The sequence below is a fragment of the Astatotilapia calliptera genome, chromosome 7, assembly GCF_964374335.1.
Source record: "Astatotilapia calliptera chromosome 7, fAstCal68.1, whole genome shotgun sequence".
Lineage (NCBI taxonomy): Eukaryota > Metazoa > Chordata > Actinopteri > Cichliformes > Cichlidae > Astatotilapia > Astatotilapia calliptera.
The window spans coordinates 47212147-47228297 of NC_137428.1; the positions used below are offsets into that span (position 1 = coordinate 47212147).

Sequence of the window (16151 nt, forward strand, 5' to 3'; positions counted from 1 at the left end):
GTTCAGAAGAGATGGGGGAATCTTCAAGTGTTGACAATTTATCATTAAAATATGAATTTTTAGAGATATATGACATGGATGACTTGTTGACTTAGAAGCCACGAATTCCCCAATATGCAAATTTGAATACCTGGAGCCCACATACATGATTGGCTGGCTGGGAAGCTGTGCAGGCCCTGATTTGTGGATTTGAATTCCTCAGCCCTCAGATATGATTGGCTGGCTTAGAAGCCATGAAGGCCCCAATATGCAAATTTGAATGCCTCAGGACACATATATGATTGGCTGGGAAACCGTGCAGGCCCTGATTTGAAAATTTGAATGTCTAAGTCCTCACAGAGGATTGGCTGCCTGGGGACCTGGCAGAAATATATAGAAATACTATGATTAAGCATAAATACTACATTTAGTAGAAATACTATGTTTTAGCACAAATACTATAAAAAGCAGAAATACTATAATTTAGCAGAAATACTATATTAAGCACAAATCCTATAAAAAGCAGAAATACTATATTAGGTACAAATCCTATAAAAAGCAGAAATACTATATTAGGCACAAATAGTATAAAAAGCAGAAATACTATAATTTAACAGAAATACTATGTTTGGCACAAATCCTATAAAAATAATAAATACTATAATTTAGCAGAAATACTATGTTAGGCACAAATCTTATGAAAAGCAGAAATAGTATCATTTAGCAGAATAGTAATAACTTACAAAATTACAAATATGAAGGCATATTGAAACACAAATGCACAGAGGGACACACAAACACAGGCTCTAATCCAGTCAACCAGTCTAACTATATTCAATTTAAATCCTACAATGACATGCTGCCAAATAAGGGCAGGGTCCTCTCTCTCCCACTAAACACACACACACACACACACACACACACACACACACACACACACACACACACACACACACACAGACAGACACAGAGGGAGAGAGCTGCCGAATTTAAATCCACCAATCAGAGTGGCTGTTTACGTTTTCCCGCCAAAACAGGTGCATCTTTTTACACACGCAGGACAGAGAGGCACAGGATTATTGCAGCCTATTTCTCATAGTGAGGACTTCCCTCAAACAAATGACCATAATTTCCTAACCGTAGGGGCTAGAGCGGTCATTCTTACACCGTTTTGTTCAGAAGAGATGGGGGAATCTTCCAGTGTTAACAATTTATCATTAAAATATGAATTATTAAAGATATTAGACTTCTAATGCACCATAACTGAGCAGAGCGAAGCAAAAACTGCCTTGACTTGCCCTCAAACAACGCTTTCTAACTCTAAATCTATTTGGAGTATCGATATCATTCTTTCACCGTAAGAGACAGCAGGCTTTGGTGAACAGTCAGAGAAATTTTCAGGTCTCTGTGGAAATCCAACAAAAAGTTATGACGAGAGAAAAAAGTGGTTCATTTCCAGAGTTTGAAATCTGAAGAAATCTGAGCGAAGGACAAATTTCCTACCCTCAAACAAGTCCAACTCATTTCAGAACGGTAATAGGTGAGAAAGAAATTCTTGAATTGTGAGCGTCAGGAGTGTCTGAAGATATACCGGGACAAGCCTCATGTCTTAACTTTGCTTCGTTAAGGAGATATGACGATTCGAATATGCCTCTCATTACAGAAATGCAGCGATGATTTTGAACAAGCTCTCCATTCACTTTATATGGAGAGTTTTCTGACCTTGTGTTAGTCTGAGGAGATTTGCGAAAATTCTATAAATCCCACAACAATGATGGTGACATTTTCTGAAAGCCAGCAAAAATACCTACGTTTTGATGTATAATTTGTGGAAGTTGAGTGAAAATTGAGCAAGTAGCAAGAAGTTGTTCGGACATGAAGTGAAAATTGCAAAACCTTCAGTGACACACTGGAAGCCAAGAGCATAGCAACCATAACAACGCATGTATTTTGTGAAAAATCACAATTTTGCAACTCAAAACTTTAAGAGGCATAAAAGTAAAACGGTAAAAGATTTGAAAAAGCTGAATCATACATGAATAGCCCAATAATTTGTGAACATTTTAAAGTTTGAATGGTTTTTCTAGGCGAAAGTATGAGGAAGTAGTTAAGTTTCAAAAACAAGCAAAATTTAGCAGAATTGCAGAAGTTTCCCATTCATTTCAATGGGACAAATTAAAGGAAAAAAGCTTAATATTTTAAAAAGTATAATAGCAGAAAATACCAAAAGTCATAGCACACATTAGCAGAAATAGCAGAATAGTTTAAAATTTGAACGGTGAAAATAGCACAAAAATTGTGGAAGTAGTTAGCGGACGAAAAACGAGCAACTTGAAGAATAATAATAAAGAATAAAGAGAAACAGGAACTCAATAGTGTGGATGCTTAAAGCATCCACACAATAAAGAGAAACAGGAACTCAATAGTGTGGATGCTTAAAGCATCCACACAATAATAAAGAATAAAGAGAAACAGGAACTCAATAGTGTGGATGCTTAAAGCATCCACACAATAAAGAGAAACAGGAACTCAATAGTGTGGATGCTTAAGCATCCACACAATTAACAGTCTAAATATTCCCTTCAAATGTACAAAAGTAATAACTTGTCTCGTAAAAAAAATCGAATACAAAATCAAATGTGCTTCCTTCAGACGATGAATATGCAAATGGTTCATTTTCCAAGACGGCATAAAACATGTGCACAGCATTTTCCTGCTTCAGTAAAATCTGAGCATCCCGCTCATATCAGACAGGAATTGGGAAAAAAAATCACACTCTTATGTCCAAGGGTTGAACTCAGATTTAGAAAAAACATTTACTGTTCAGTGGCCTGCCCCACAACTTCACTCTTACTGCTCTTACGGCAACATTTAAGGCCAGAAACAGTCCCTGTTTTCAGAGATAAAAACATTTAAAGCCTTCTGTACACCTGCTCTCTACCAAGTCCATGTTAAGGGTTAGTCCGCATGCATGGTGCAGTTGATTTAGCAGGGAACTTTAGGATTCACTTAGTTAGGTTTTTACCATGGGATACCTCTAACAAATACACTTTCTAAATTTCTCCCTACTGCATCTTTAAGGAGCAGAAAAGCAGGGAGAGACGAAGGAGTCAACAAAAGGTATGTGTGAGTGGGACGACGCAGTACATGAAATAGTGTCAACCTTTTGGAAAACATATTTACAACTGCGGCATCTTCTTTTTAGGTATAATATCAGTTACATGAAAGCTGAAGTTTTACTGTGGGAGTCATATTTAGTTTTTCAGGATAATAAATTAGAATTGTATGTAAGTATTTTATTACTGAAGGAGGAAAGAAATGCAAGTGCTAGGCCCTATAAACTCACTGGCTTCCCATTTGATCCAAAATCCCATCCAATCAAAAAACAAACAAACCCCAGTATACTTTGTGATCTCTGTATGGTATAGGCACACTTTTCATCTCACTACTTTTAACCCCTTAGTGTGGACAAATCCTCCTGAAATCAAAGTACTGGCACATTTTTCTTAAAATAATGAGGACCGTCCTATCACTGTTTTTATCTTCAATGCTGTGGGACAAGCTTCCACTTTCTATTAGATCAGCCCAGTCAGTTTCCAATTAAAAAAATGAAAAATAAAATAATAATAATAATAATAGTTATTATTTTTAGACCCAGGAATCTATGACCTGATGTGATGATGAACAGATATTCATTCGATATAATGGTGCTTTTATTAGAAGCGCTATGATGTTTTCATGAATGGCAGTGTAAGGAGTGCCCCCTGTGTCTGAAATGAACTGTTATGGCCAGCTCGTGATAAAGCTCATTATAAAGTGGTACACACACACACATACAAAATCTTTCCATTACCAGCCAGGGACATTAAAAACACTCATACGATCATTTGGCGCCACCCAACGGCGAAACTATGTAACTACAGCTCCCGAGCACTTCCGCTCCTCCAGCCAACAAGGAAGTTCACCACACTCCAGTCTTCGTCTGCGCTTTCTCCGCAAATCTGACACAATATCGTCGTTATTTCTGTGAGGGAGGTGACCGCTCACCTGTCGGTATGGCGATGTCAACCTTTCAGAAGGTGACCCTCGCGACGTGCCTCGTGCTGTGCGTCGCGTTGATGCTTCCCAAAATGCTGTTATCCCGGGGGAGGAAGGATGCTGCCGAGCGGCCGGAGGGTACGTCGCATTTCACGGCTTTTCTTTACTGGTCAGGTTGCCTCTGCGGTTCATATGGTTTATATTTTATATATATATACATATATATATGGATGAGTATCTTAATTTATTAGATTTTTAAATTGTGTTATACTATTTCTTTTGTTAGTATTTCAATCCAAAATATGTTCTGCATCATTTATGCATCACTTTAGTTGTAGTAGCATTTTCCTCCCTGGAGAGGGCGCCAAACACACACATGACACTATCTACCGTTATAGGTGTATAATATACGAACTGCTTTGTATTTAAAGGGGTTATATTTGGAAAACAAAATATGACTCTGTTGGCACACCTGCACAGACATTAGATGAAGCCTAGCTCTTTACGCAAAGCCTGACTTATTTATTCAGTGAGCGCTGTGCTAGTCAAATAAAAAATGCATTACTTAAAAAAAATCAGACAATAAAATGCCTTTCAACAGCAAGATTATTTCTGTGGCACTGACTCCCATTTGGCTCCTCACTGCAGGCTCAGGACGGTTCCCTCCAATGTTGCACCGTCAGATGGCTCCGGAGAGCAGAGGTCAGAGAGCCGCGGGGTCCGGAGCCTCCAGGGCCCACAACACAGAGGCCATAGGCAGAGGCAAGGGAGCAGGAACAGGGGCGGGAGCTGGAGGCAAATCCAACCTGGCAGGACAGATCATCCCCGTGTATGGCTTCGGGATCTTGCTCTACATCCTCTACATCCTCTTTAAGGTGAAGTACTAGCAGCTGGCGAGAAGAAACAGCATGAGATGTACCTAAAAGCTCTTTACTGAAGTAAAAACTAGCTTTCATGTAGCAGCTGTAATTAAACATCTCTCATCATTTACACTAAATTGCGCAAGTCAAAGTATTTTAATGTCAAGTAAAAATGAAACCATAAAGAAGTGAAAAGTGTTCACAGTCTTTTCTGCAAAGGACTGATGTTGTTTGTTATAAAGCATGAAGTCAAACACACACTTCCCTGTGGGGTTGTGGGATTTGCTGTGTTGTTTCTTTAAGAGTTTTAATCCTGATTCTCTCTCTGCTAGATCACGTCTAAAGGGAGCAGCAAGCCAGCAGAGGGGAGGTTCCCTGCATCACGCTCAGAGAACCTCAAGAGAAAGATCAGTAAGTTTTACACACTCTCATTTAGCAACTTTTAATCACTTTCCCATCGTTTTTGCTTTTGTAACTAAGCTGCTAAATGAATCTAATGTTATTTTCTGATGGAAGCGCTGCAGGAGCCACATATTATCACTGTTGTGCTCATTATTGTCTGAAGAGCGCGTATAATGATCGTTGTCATTTTATGTAGTGGTAATAAAGTTGAAGAAACACAATTTCCCCTTTTTTGGTTTCCAGCATCGACATCGAGGGAGCATTTCAGTCATTATTAAAGCTGTTTACATGCATTAAGTCACTCGCTCTCAGAAAGCATTTGTGTTTATCTTTGGTTTGTTTTGGTTATTAACCCAATAAGAAAAACCCCAAGGTTGTAAAAAAGAAAATAATACAACTGTACATTGTTCAAATGATTCTGACTGCCTGTGCGTCAGTGCGTTGACCTATATTGTCTGCATAATTTAAACGTACCGCAACCCTTTCTCCTGACTTTGTCCTTTCTTGGCCCTCCAGCTGATTTCCAGCTGGCCCAGCTGCAGGAGAAGCTGAGGGAGACAGAGCTGGTGATGGAGAAGATTGTTTCCAAAGCCCACCACAGTCCTAACAGGTGACCGCACGCCTTTTACAGAAGACAAAAAATTGCAAAACCTATAGAGCTTGTTTGTTTTCATTTCATGCATCCACAATCTCTTCCACAGCAGAGATACAGTGTGGGTATAATTATTTGACTCCCTGCTGAATCTGTCGGTTTGCTCACTTACAAAGAAATGAACAGTCTCTAATTTTTTATGATACTTTCATATTAATGAGAGGGACAATAGCAACAAAAAATCCAGAAAAAAAACATCATATAAAAGTTAGAAATTGATTTGTGTGTCACTGAGTGACATAAGAAGTTGATCACCAAGCAAGACACAACCCAATAAGATGTTTCTTGTTTACTTATTGGCCCCTCGGCGCACGGAAGTCGTTTTGTACCTTTAGCAGAAAAACAGCCCCAAAACATAATATTTCCAGCTCCATGCTTGACAGCGGAGGGTCATACTCAGCATTTTTCTTCCTCCAAACCCAGCGTGTCCAGTTGATGCCAAAGAGCTCGATTTTGGGCTCATCTGACCACAGCTCTCTCTCCCAAGCCTTCTCTGAAACCTTTGGATGTTCAGTGGTAAACTTAAGACGGGCCTGTGCTGGTGTGTTTACTTCTCTCATTGTTCAGAGAGCTGGCTTTTAAATATATTCATTCAAAGCTTAAACGTTTCTGTTTTCCTGTGTGCAGGGTGAAGGGCGTGATGGCGGACCAGGAGGAGAGCCTCCTTCAGCAGTTGACGGAGATAACACAGATGATGCAGGAGGGTCAGCTGGTGGAGGGAATGGCTCCAGAGAAGAAGCCCCAGGATGAGTGGAAAGGTAAAAGATTATATTTTACCCACAGGAAAATTTTTTCTTATCAGATTTTTAGGAAAGAAAAAAAGCGACTTCATCATCTTCGCTCTCGTTTCCTTTGAATGTGTTTCATTAACTGAATTCTTTCTGTTCCAGCTGTAAAAGAAAGTGATCCTCTTTGATTTCACACTGGTAACTGTTCATCACTTGGGTTCGGGTTCATTTGCTGTCAATTACTTCCTCCACATCCTTTTTGGCTTGTCTTTGTGTTTTTGCCGAATTCACAGGCGGCCTCTGTAGTTGCTGGTGCTGTTTTAAGATGCTTTAAGTTTAAGGGATTTTTCTGTCATCAGCCAGGCTGTTGATTGCATTTCATGTACAGCGATGTTTTCATTATTCAGGTCAGTATTGGAAGTGCTATTCTTACCACATCTAAGCATAGCCACTTTGGCTCTCTCTCTTTCTGAAAGTTGTGTTAAGTGGAGTGCAGCACTGTCCTAAGGAGACTGCCTATAAAGGGGAAATCATCCACTTATAAAAATGAATATTGTTTTAGGCAGAGTCACAGAACGCTGTGATTGCACCTCCTGTCATGATGATTATTTTTGGTCAGCAAGCAAAAGGCAGTTTTTACCAAAGTAAAGAATAAAATGATCCAGCCAGAACACGAGCGATCTGTGTTTGGTTTTAAGTCCTTGATAGTTTATTTCTTCTTCAGAACTTTCTGTACTTTGATATATCTTTGATATATCTATTTCCTGTGCTGTGGTTCTGAATTCCTTTTTTGTTTTCATACTCAGTTCTCTGGTCTCTGTTCAGTGTTTAACTCCAGCTGCAGTCCCATTGAATCCAAAAAAAAATGACTGAAGTGAAGTCAGGAGACCCACTGCTGTGTGTGTGTGTGTGTGTGTGTGTGTGTGTGTGTGTGTGTGTGTGTGTGTGTGTGTGTGTGTGTGTGTGTGTGTGTGTGTGTGTGTGTGTGTGTGTGTGTGGACAAAAGCCAGACTGATACTGGAGTTTTAGGGCTGACGATTTTTAGAGTGAGAAACTCCAGACTCTAAATATCAGCAGTTTGTCTTTATAAATTAATGCAAACATACATTAAACATACATGTGCTGCAGACAGCAGAGAGTATTTAAAACAATGGCGTAAAGTAATTAACCTCCTAAGACCCGAACTCTTCCACTGCATGAAACAAAGAATTACCAGATATATATATATATATATTTTTTTTTACCTTATTTTTGTTTTTAAGAATAATAAAAGCCACATATGAGGATATTCAGTTAAAATTTTGATAGAACAGTAGCAGTATAACGTCCTCGTAAGTGGATATCAGGCCCTTGTAGAGCAAAATTCATTATTTTGGTCTAAATAACCCAAAATGTGATGTCCACATATGTGGACGGCAGGTCCTAGGAGGTTAAAACATTTTGATCTTTTTTTGCCTTGATTAGCATTCAAATCATATTGATGTATATCTGACCACAACAATATGTGAGTCAGGGTGAGGGACTGGAGCGATGACTTCCACCTAATAGTCTGTCCTTAGTTTACTTTAATACACTGAAAGTGGAATTTCAGTAAATCATTTCGATGCATTTGCATGTGAAGAAGTTGATAATTGCTCCTTTATTTCTTTGATTTTAGATTCTTTATTGACCAAAGCATCAAATTAACTGTCCGTTTAACACACCCTTGGAGAGCTCTGCAACAATGAAAACAGTTGCTTAAGGTTGTGGCTTATGCACAAAAAGAACAAATTCAGACCAGACTTTTGTGTGATTTCCAAGTTTTTTTCAAAGTTCTCCCAAGCAACAAGGCACTGCTTATAATTATTTGCCTTTCTGTCAGTAAAGTCTCTCTTTCAGCAACTAACTTTACACTGCACAGGGAGGAAGTGAAGCCAGCGATTCCCTGTATGTCGGAAAATGTTTCATAGGATTTCATATGATTTTACTAAATAGTTTTTTTCTTTGCTTAAAATTAAGTTTTTACCTAAATTTCAGTTACAAAGTAAAGCTGCAATACTGAATGGAAGATAGACAGATATAGATTATCCTTTGCTAACTGCTGTATTTTTGATTTCAAAACAATAGCGATCAGTAATGAGGGGATGCATTTCTGAAAACTTTCCACAGATTATCCAGAAGAGCCTCATCCATACTGGGAACATTCCCACTGCTGTTGTAAGGAGCACCACCACAGTCCACAGACAGAGGCAGAGAGAACAGAAGGCGACGGGGCCGACCTGCTCGAAAACCTCCCTGCAGACGTCACAGGTGGAGACGTGGTCGAGGAAGCAGAAGATCTGAGTGAAAGAGCTGCGAGAGAATCTGATCTGACAGCAGCAAGTAGAGACGATGTAGGGTTAGAGAGCGATTTAGGGAAAACTGAGGAGGAAGACATGCACGAACACAGAAAGCAACTGGGTCAGATTGATCTGGGTGTCCCAGAGGAGGAACTGGTTGGAGTCCTGAAAGAGCTGGAGCTCACGCTGAGAATGACATCCGTATTGGAGCAGGAGAAGATTAAGGACCTGGCGCAACCAGTGGACTCGGAAACGGCCTGCAGCTTGGTCAGACGGAGAAACAAGAGGAGGAGAGCAAAGAAAGACACAAACTGACCAACGCGATTCAGATACAGTCAACTTGAGCCGGGGTCTGGTTTGGGAGGGCGGATGGGGTTTTTAGTCTGTTCTCATCAGATTGGAAGTAACATGAAAGCTGGTGATAGCATGACAGTTTCTCCAGCCTTGCTTAACTTTAAGTGAATACATGAGAAAAGATGTGAACAGGGCATATTTTATATCAGTAATATCAGCTTGATCCAGTGGCTGAAAGGTTTATAAAACCCTCATTATCTAATACAGTATTACCCATCTGCATGCATGAATTCATAATGTGCTTCCAGGATTTCTGGTGATGTGCTGAAAAGGTGGACAGTATGCACACAAAACCGTTTGTTAGATCTGTCACGAAGGTCAGAAGGCATCAGTTTCTGCTCCTCTAAGGGGACCTAATGTTATTTTATCTGGTACTGGAAGATGAAGTATATCTAAAATTAAAGAAAAACAAAAAACAAGAGCAAGTAAGACTGAATCAGACCCCAAATGGGAAAGCAAATTGTCTTAATACCTAGTGCACAATATTGGGATGTTTGTGCCTCCTCTCACTTTTGTCAGCAATGAAACACTACCATTAAAACTGCAGTCATTTTAAATTTTGTTTGACAGTTTTCCTACTGTGCTCTTGGATTCCTTTGTGTGAGCAAATGCAATAAATGACACTATTCTTAATTTAAGGAACAAAAGTCAAGTTTTCAATTAGACAGGAGTTAGCCGAGTCCTCTTCTCCTCAGTGTTTAATATGAAGAAGTGCCTTCTAAGCAAACCTACTGAGTAAAAGCACCTGAGAATGCACATCAGTGATTAACATGCTGTGAAGATGTTCACACACACTTTCCTGTATATTCTGGTCGTCGAATTATGCCATTTAGCTTTATAGTATCTCCTTTATGGCACTGAGTCAGACTCTTCAGTGATGCCTGCAATGTTAATCGAAGTATCGACACTCGCCGTGAGTCAGCTAATAATATGGAGAGCAGCAGAGGCAGCATTCAAAAACAAAAATGAGTTTATTACTTGTATCATGGTACAATTTAACCATACAAAAGCAACATCACATTGTTTGATGTTAGCAGAGAATATTTTTGATTAACAGTTTAGCAAGTGGCACATCACAACATCTTCGCCCCTCTAAATATTTCTCTTGACTTGCATTAAGTGTCACGTGGTTGTCTGGGATCTACGGGAAGCAGATCACTGTTTGGCGTGCTGCCTCAGTGCTCCATTGGCTCATCAGAGGCCTCTGCAGGAGCAGGTTCATCTGCGGGCTGGGCAACCTGAAACACAATTATTTTTTTCAGTTTTATTTTAGATGGTACACTATAATGTAGTGACATGGAAATGTTTCTCCGGAGCTGGACTGGATAAACCTTTGCAGTACCTTTCTTTGTGGCCTCTCCTCTAGCCCTTCCAGGAATGGGGCAACATCGTCATCGTCATAAATGGTGAACTCCATGTCTTTCCCGACAATGCCGATGGAAACATTCTGAAAGAAAAAGGGCACAGTGCTGAGAAACTGCCTCTGTGCTGCACAAGCTCGTGTCTCGTTTAAGTCAAGACTTGTGCTAGCTGAGTGTGTAAGGTGGTGACGTATCAGGTGGGTGTGGAGGGAGCTGGGGTACCTTGGTAGTGAGGTCCTGCTCAGTAGGGAGGGTTTCTCTGAGAGCACGGAGGCCATGCTGGACCAGTTCATTCAGGATAGCTGACAACAAAACCAACATATCAGTGTGACTATCCACGTTTATATTGTAAAACTTCATTGATGACTAAAATATTTCAACATGTCCCAAAATGCCTCAAGATGCTCATGGCCAAATTACATTAGTTATTTAACAAAACAACAGGATAAGCATTCATTTGCTGTTTAAACTGCTTTAAATGTAAATGTTTGTGAAAAGGTTAAAAATTTAAAACTGGATCTTACAGTCGGAGAATTTATCCATGCATCTCTCCAGGTAGGTGCGTGCAGACTGGGAACGCGCTCCGATGGACATGGCTTTACAGTCAAAGTAGTTTGCTGACGGGCAGGTCTGGAAGATGTGAGGTCCCATGTCCTGTTTGACACAAAACAAATAAATATCAACTGCACTGACTACTGACACCTTTATAGTCTTTCAGCTGCAGATAAAGCTATACATGCATAAATCCAGGCAGATATTTAACAAACAGCAGGCGTGAAACAAACTCACATCATAACCAGCAATAAGGAGTCCAACGCCGTAGGGCCTTCTTCCATATCTCTGTGTTGGGATTTGGGTTTCTGCAGTTTAAGTCAAGAATCGTACGATTCACTTTTTTTCCTTTCTTTTTTTTAAATCCTTTCATGAAGACAACCAGAAAACAGTCTAGTTTCTCTCACTCACACAGGAAACACATGCTATAACATATTAGTATGATTGATAACAGTAGAGAGGATACTGCTGCCAACAAGAGCAACAAGACGTGACGTTGGGAGGGGCCTGTCGAAGACAAATCTGGAGTCCAAGCACTCCTGACGCATGAAGTTACTGTGGGAGAGAAGGTGTAGGAATTGTATTTAAGAATATTATGTACTATAATCATGAGCGACTTACTCTGCACCATCAGTGTCACTGTTACCTACCAGAGCAGCCTGGCATCAGCAGTCAGTCCAGCAATGGAGATACCAATGTGGTTGTCGACATGGAGGATCTTCTTCTGGTGGGCCGCCAGTTCAGACTGGGCTCTCTGCAAGAGAAACATGACACATCAGTTGTGCATTTTCAGTTATTGTGCTTTGACACCAATAACCTGCTGCAGATTTTCTTGGCTGTTGCACTTTAATATACTTCCTATTATAAGAAATAGGCTTTTCCCCCCTTTTCTATAAATAAGACAAGTAGGCAGGATGACACAAATGAAATCCTTTTAATATGTTTAGAGACACTCAAAAACATACTACTGACCCACAAAATATTCAGGAAAGAAGTATAATTGTGTAGATACTTGGTGACAGTGTGTTAAAAAATACAATCCTACAGACTTGTTTTTCTGCATCAGGAACAACGCCTGTATAGTGACCAATTTTCTGGAATTTATCCAAGGCATAAAAAAAACTGCAATGTCATAAGATCACCACCAAACACTGCATGACTGTACCTTTAGCGCCACCAGGACTGCATGCGTTCTGGATTTCAGCCCTACAGTTGCAGACCCTTGTTTCACAGCCTCCATGGCATACTCAATTTGATGAATACGCCCCTGTTCACAGATGGACAGGCTTATTTCACTCATCATGCTACCAAGTGTCAATGATGCACTTTGTCAGTGAAAGACATGACTTACCTGTGGGCTCCATACGGTCACATCGTTGTCGTACTGGTTGCGGAACTAAAATAAAAACAAAAACCAAGCAGTCACTTAAAAACACTAGTATTAAAACATCACACACAGGAGCTGAACTTACATAGTTGTCTTGCATTATCAGCAGTTCTCTTGGTTAGCTACTGTTTCTCAAGGACTGAAGACGGCAACTACAAACGAGACTGTCTGCAGGTTGGACTTTTCCAGAGCCAGGTTTTAAATTACCATCGTGATTAAATTATTTATAAACACGCATCTCTTTACTGGCTCGAAACACAAAACACCAAACTGACTTTAATACTGGATTAAGATCAGACAGCAGCATAAATACTGGAACATGGTAAATGGCAATCATAAAATACTAAATGGATTTCAACTGTCCGTCAAGCCAAATAACAACAGACACGAAAAGCAGGTTAAAAAAAAGGTTATGGGGATTTCTGCTTTTATCGCCTCATCAGCGTCACAATTAAAACGTTGGATTTTGTGTTATTTCACTGTGTTTTTGTATCTGTCGTTTTTTTTAAAAAATTATTATTATTAACGTGTGGGGACAAGAATGATTTACAATTGCTATGCAGTCATTTTCATACACCATGTCGCACTGCAACGCTCCCATCATACAAAATTTGACCAGTTAGAATTTAATGACGGCTAACTGTCATTAGCTAAGTAACCTTTACAGAACATCACTAACATTTACTATAGGAGACTTGCGGAACCATCACAGCCTTCGCAGTGATACATTTCTGCACAAAATAATTATTTCTCTTTTTCTAGCTTTTAAAGCCTAAAGGCCGGTGAAGTGGATTAAGGGAAAACGAAAGTAAGACATTCTACTTCCATCGCTAGTTTCAATGATGCTAACTCAGCCTAGCTGCTGAGCGTTAGCCTTCCAATTCTTGATTCATCTAACAAATATTTAACTCATCATGTTTTAACAACATTTAATAGGAGCTAAATGAATATTTAGTTAGGCAGACTACGCCGAGTATAAGCTACACGAAGGCTGTTTCTTTGAACACTGTGCGGCTAACGCTAGCAGTGCAGTGTTTTGCTTACTCACAGTGCAGTCAAAAGTTAGCCAGCTAACGTTAGCATTGTGGGAGTAAGTGGACCCGCTTTCAGGATTTCGTGAGTAAATATTATACGTAAAAATATACCGTATCATTTATTCAGTCTTTGGAACTGATGTATAATATGAAACGGACCAAAAAATGATACATTTAATTCATACGCACCATCTCTGCTTAAGAAAGTGCCTCGTCCCCGCCGCCTGCGCAGTGATCCTCACTTGATTTATTTTCCTGACAGGACGTCAGGGAAACCAACAGAACCCCGATTTCAAATCAGTGATCACTGAGTGAACTTTTGGTTGGTGATGTAAACCCCCCCCCAAGACAAACCAGTCCAATATCTTATTAAAAAACAAAAACAAAAAACAAGCAATCACAATAACAAAAATAATAAGTGCAAAATATAAATTAACCGACAACCCCCCCGGAACACTCACAAAATATCTAAAAAACAAAATTAATAAAATGGAAGTGTATTTTAAATCTTGCCTCTACAAATGCAAATATTATAAAATCAAATAAGACAAAATAAAACAACCGTTTTAATTTGTTAAGATAAATCCAAAACTAATCAATTGCAATGTTGTTGTTGTTTTTTTTTAAACTTAAATAATAAGAAGGATCAACCCATTTGGATAGGAAAAAGTGAACTGAAAGCAGAAACTGAAACTATGAAAAAAAAAAACCCACAAGAGCTCTTTTTGGAATGAACTGATCTGTGTGAATTAATTAACCATCTTGGAGTGTGCATTAGTTTACTAACGAAATCCGTCTTTCTATATTCTTTTCTACGGAGCGAGCTCTTGGTTGCAGTGATTGAGCATGAACACTAGGCGGCAGCAGTAAATTAGAAGAAGAAACCGAGGCGTCACCGGGGACGCTGTCTTACTGCTGTCGTAGACTTGTTTCTCCATAAAATCCAAAAGAAAATATAAAATTGTCCTATAGACATAATAGTCGGTGCTTGTTTGATATCTTTACTTTCGTTTCTTTTTCTTCGCTAATGGCGCAATAACTTTAATGATGAAAACCCCTTACCAGCTAGATTTGAAGTTTTTTTTTTTTTTTTTTTTTTTTTTTTGCCTACATTTATAGTTTTCCCAGATGTGTGTGATTCCATTTACTATTTACCATAAGGTCAAAACAGTACAGGTAGTAATGCAACATTTGTGAACATTGAAAATATTTTTTTTTACAAAGACAGAAGAAGTCCATGTGTTAGTGAAGGCCATCCATCTCAATTATTCACATATATTATTTCTGTGTCACAGAGCACTTCAGTCAATACCTGTCTGTTTCCTGAAACCATAATAACCCATGACTTTTCATCTGCAGTGCATGAGTTGTCTTTCCTTACAGACAATAATAAACAGGACTAAACCAAAGTAGAAAGTAAAGCAGATTATATATCCACTACACTGTCCTAGAATACACATTTTATGTGACAAGTCCCAGTTTGACTAAGTCAGCAGCCTATTTATTATCTATGATGAAGTTGCTGATGCTACTCCCCAGCTCAGTACCTTTCTTGTTGATTTCTGTCTTTACAGAAGCACCACCATGTTCAGAAAAGACTGGAGTACTTTAAGGAAAATTCTTAAAACTAGCAGGATTCCCCTTTAATCCTTTAAACATGTGAATGAACATAATTTTCAGCACTATTTTAGCAGCTAGAACTTGAAAAAAATGGCACTCACACCATTTTTGAATTGTATATCCCTAGGATGGCATATCTTTAAAAAAAACTGTAATAATATAATCATTTTGCTACTGCTTATTAGAGCCCAGTAAAATGTCCCTTTGCTGTGGTGTAGTGGTAACAGGTAATGAGGTTGTATCCTGTGTGCTTTCTGTTGAGCACCACAGAAACAGTCCCAGCTTTTGTTCCATTAGACGGGTAAAAGCCAGAAATTGCTGGTCAATAAATGTGGTGTTCAGAGAAATCCTCACGCATCCACTGTTTGTATTGGGCTTTTTCTCTGAGGGTATTTCATACTTTGTGTTGTTTTGCTGTAAAACACAAACCGCCCATTTTCCAAAATGGAAATACTTTGTAACAGCTATCATGAGTGAACGGTATTGATATTTATTAGGCTCAAGTTAATAGTTCATTACTGTTAATAAGGAATAAAGTTACAATTAATAATATTTACTACATAGCATAATCAGCCACACAATGTTTAACCATGTGCAAGCAGGCAGATGAAGTGGCACAATTCACAGGACTGTTTAACCTTTGTGTCCTGTTTTTTTTTTTTTTTTTAATCTGTTCAATTTCGGTTTCTCTAGTTGTTTTTTAAGGTTTAGGCACCAAGACCTCTTGGTTAAATGGTCTAGATTAAATTACAAATTGCCAAATTACAACTGAGACCCATCTCACTGGTACGGCACATGGGTCAGAGTTTGAAGCCAAAGGAAACTGAGGATTCAGAGACCATGTTTTTTAACAGTATAAATATCTG

General features: G+C 39.1%; 2 protein-coding genes across 3 annotated transcripts; one reads left to right on the forward strand and one right to left on the reverse strand.

Moving 5' to 3' along the window:
* The first annotated feature begins 3902 nt into the window (after positions 1-3902).
* On the forward strand, positions 3903-9888 carry ric3b (RIC3 acetylcholine receptor chaperone b). 2 transcript variants are annotated; one of them, XM_026175078.2, is made up of 6 exons: positions 3903-4155; positions 4666-4892; positions 5210-5288; positions 5796-5889; positions 6559-6689; positions 6822-6985. In XM_026175078.2, the coding sequence occupies exons 1-6, from the start codon at positions 4035-4037 to the stop codon at positions 6845-6847; spliced, it is 678 nt and encodes a 225-aa protein (XP_026030863.2). In that variant the 5' UTR covers positions 3903-4034; the 3' UTR covers positions 6848-6985. The 2 variants fall into 2 exon arrangements, with proteins under 2 accessions (XP_026030863.2, XP_026030862.2); XM_026175077.2 differs by lacking the exon at positions 6822-6985 and adding an exon at positions 8808-9888 and having other exon boundaries at positions 3906-4155.
* Positions 9889-10283: 395 nt separating this feature from the next.
* Positions 10284-14030, reverse strand: psma1 (proteasome 20S subunit alpha 1). The gene is made up of 10 exons (XM_026175080.2): positions 13855-14030; positions 12596-12640; positions 12410-12511; positions 11895-11998; positions 11711-11799; positions 11482-11552; positions 11217-11346; positions 10915-10994; positions 10674-10778; positions 10284-10569 (listed from the first exon to the last, which is right to left on the reverse strand). Exons 1-10 carry the CDS (start codon positions 13855-13857, stop codon positions 10507-10509), a joined length of 792 nt encoding a protein of 263 aa, XP_026030865.1. The 5' UTR covers positions 13858-14030; the 3' UTR covers positions 10284-10506.
* Positions 14031-16151: the final 2121 nt, after the last annotated feature.

Excerpts from the sequence above, each read along its gene's own strand:
- ric3b (XM_026175077.2), top strand. The coding sequence starts at position 4,035 with ATGGCGATGTCAACCTTTCAGAAGGTGACCCTCGCGACGTGCCTCGTG. Across the intron at positions 4,893-5,209 it reads TCCTCTACATCCTCTTTAAG|ATCACGTCTAAAGGGAGCAG; the intron begins GTGAAGTACTAG and ends TCTCTCTGCTAG. Across the intron at positions 5,289-5,795 it reads GAACCTCAAGAGAAAGATCA|CTGATTTCCAGCTGGCCCAG; the intron begins GTAAGTTTTACA and ends TTGGCCCTCCAG.
- psma1 (XM_026175080.2), bottom strand. Across the intron at positions 12,512-12,595 it reads TGACCGTATGGAGCCCACAG|GGGCGTATTCATCAAATTGA; the intron begins GTAAGTCATGTC and ends ATCTGTGAACAG. Across the intron at positions 10,995-11,216 it reads CATGGATAAATTCTCCGACT|CTATCCTGAATGAACTGGTC; the intron begins GTAAGATCCAGT and ends TTTTGTTGTCAG.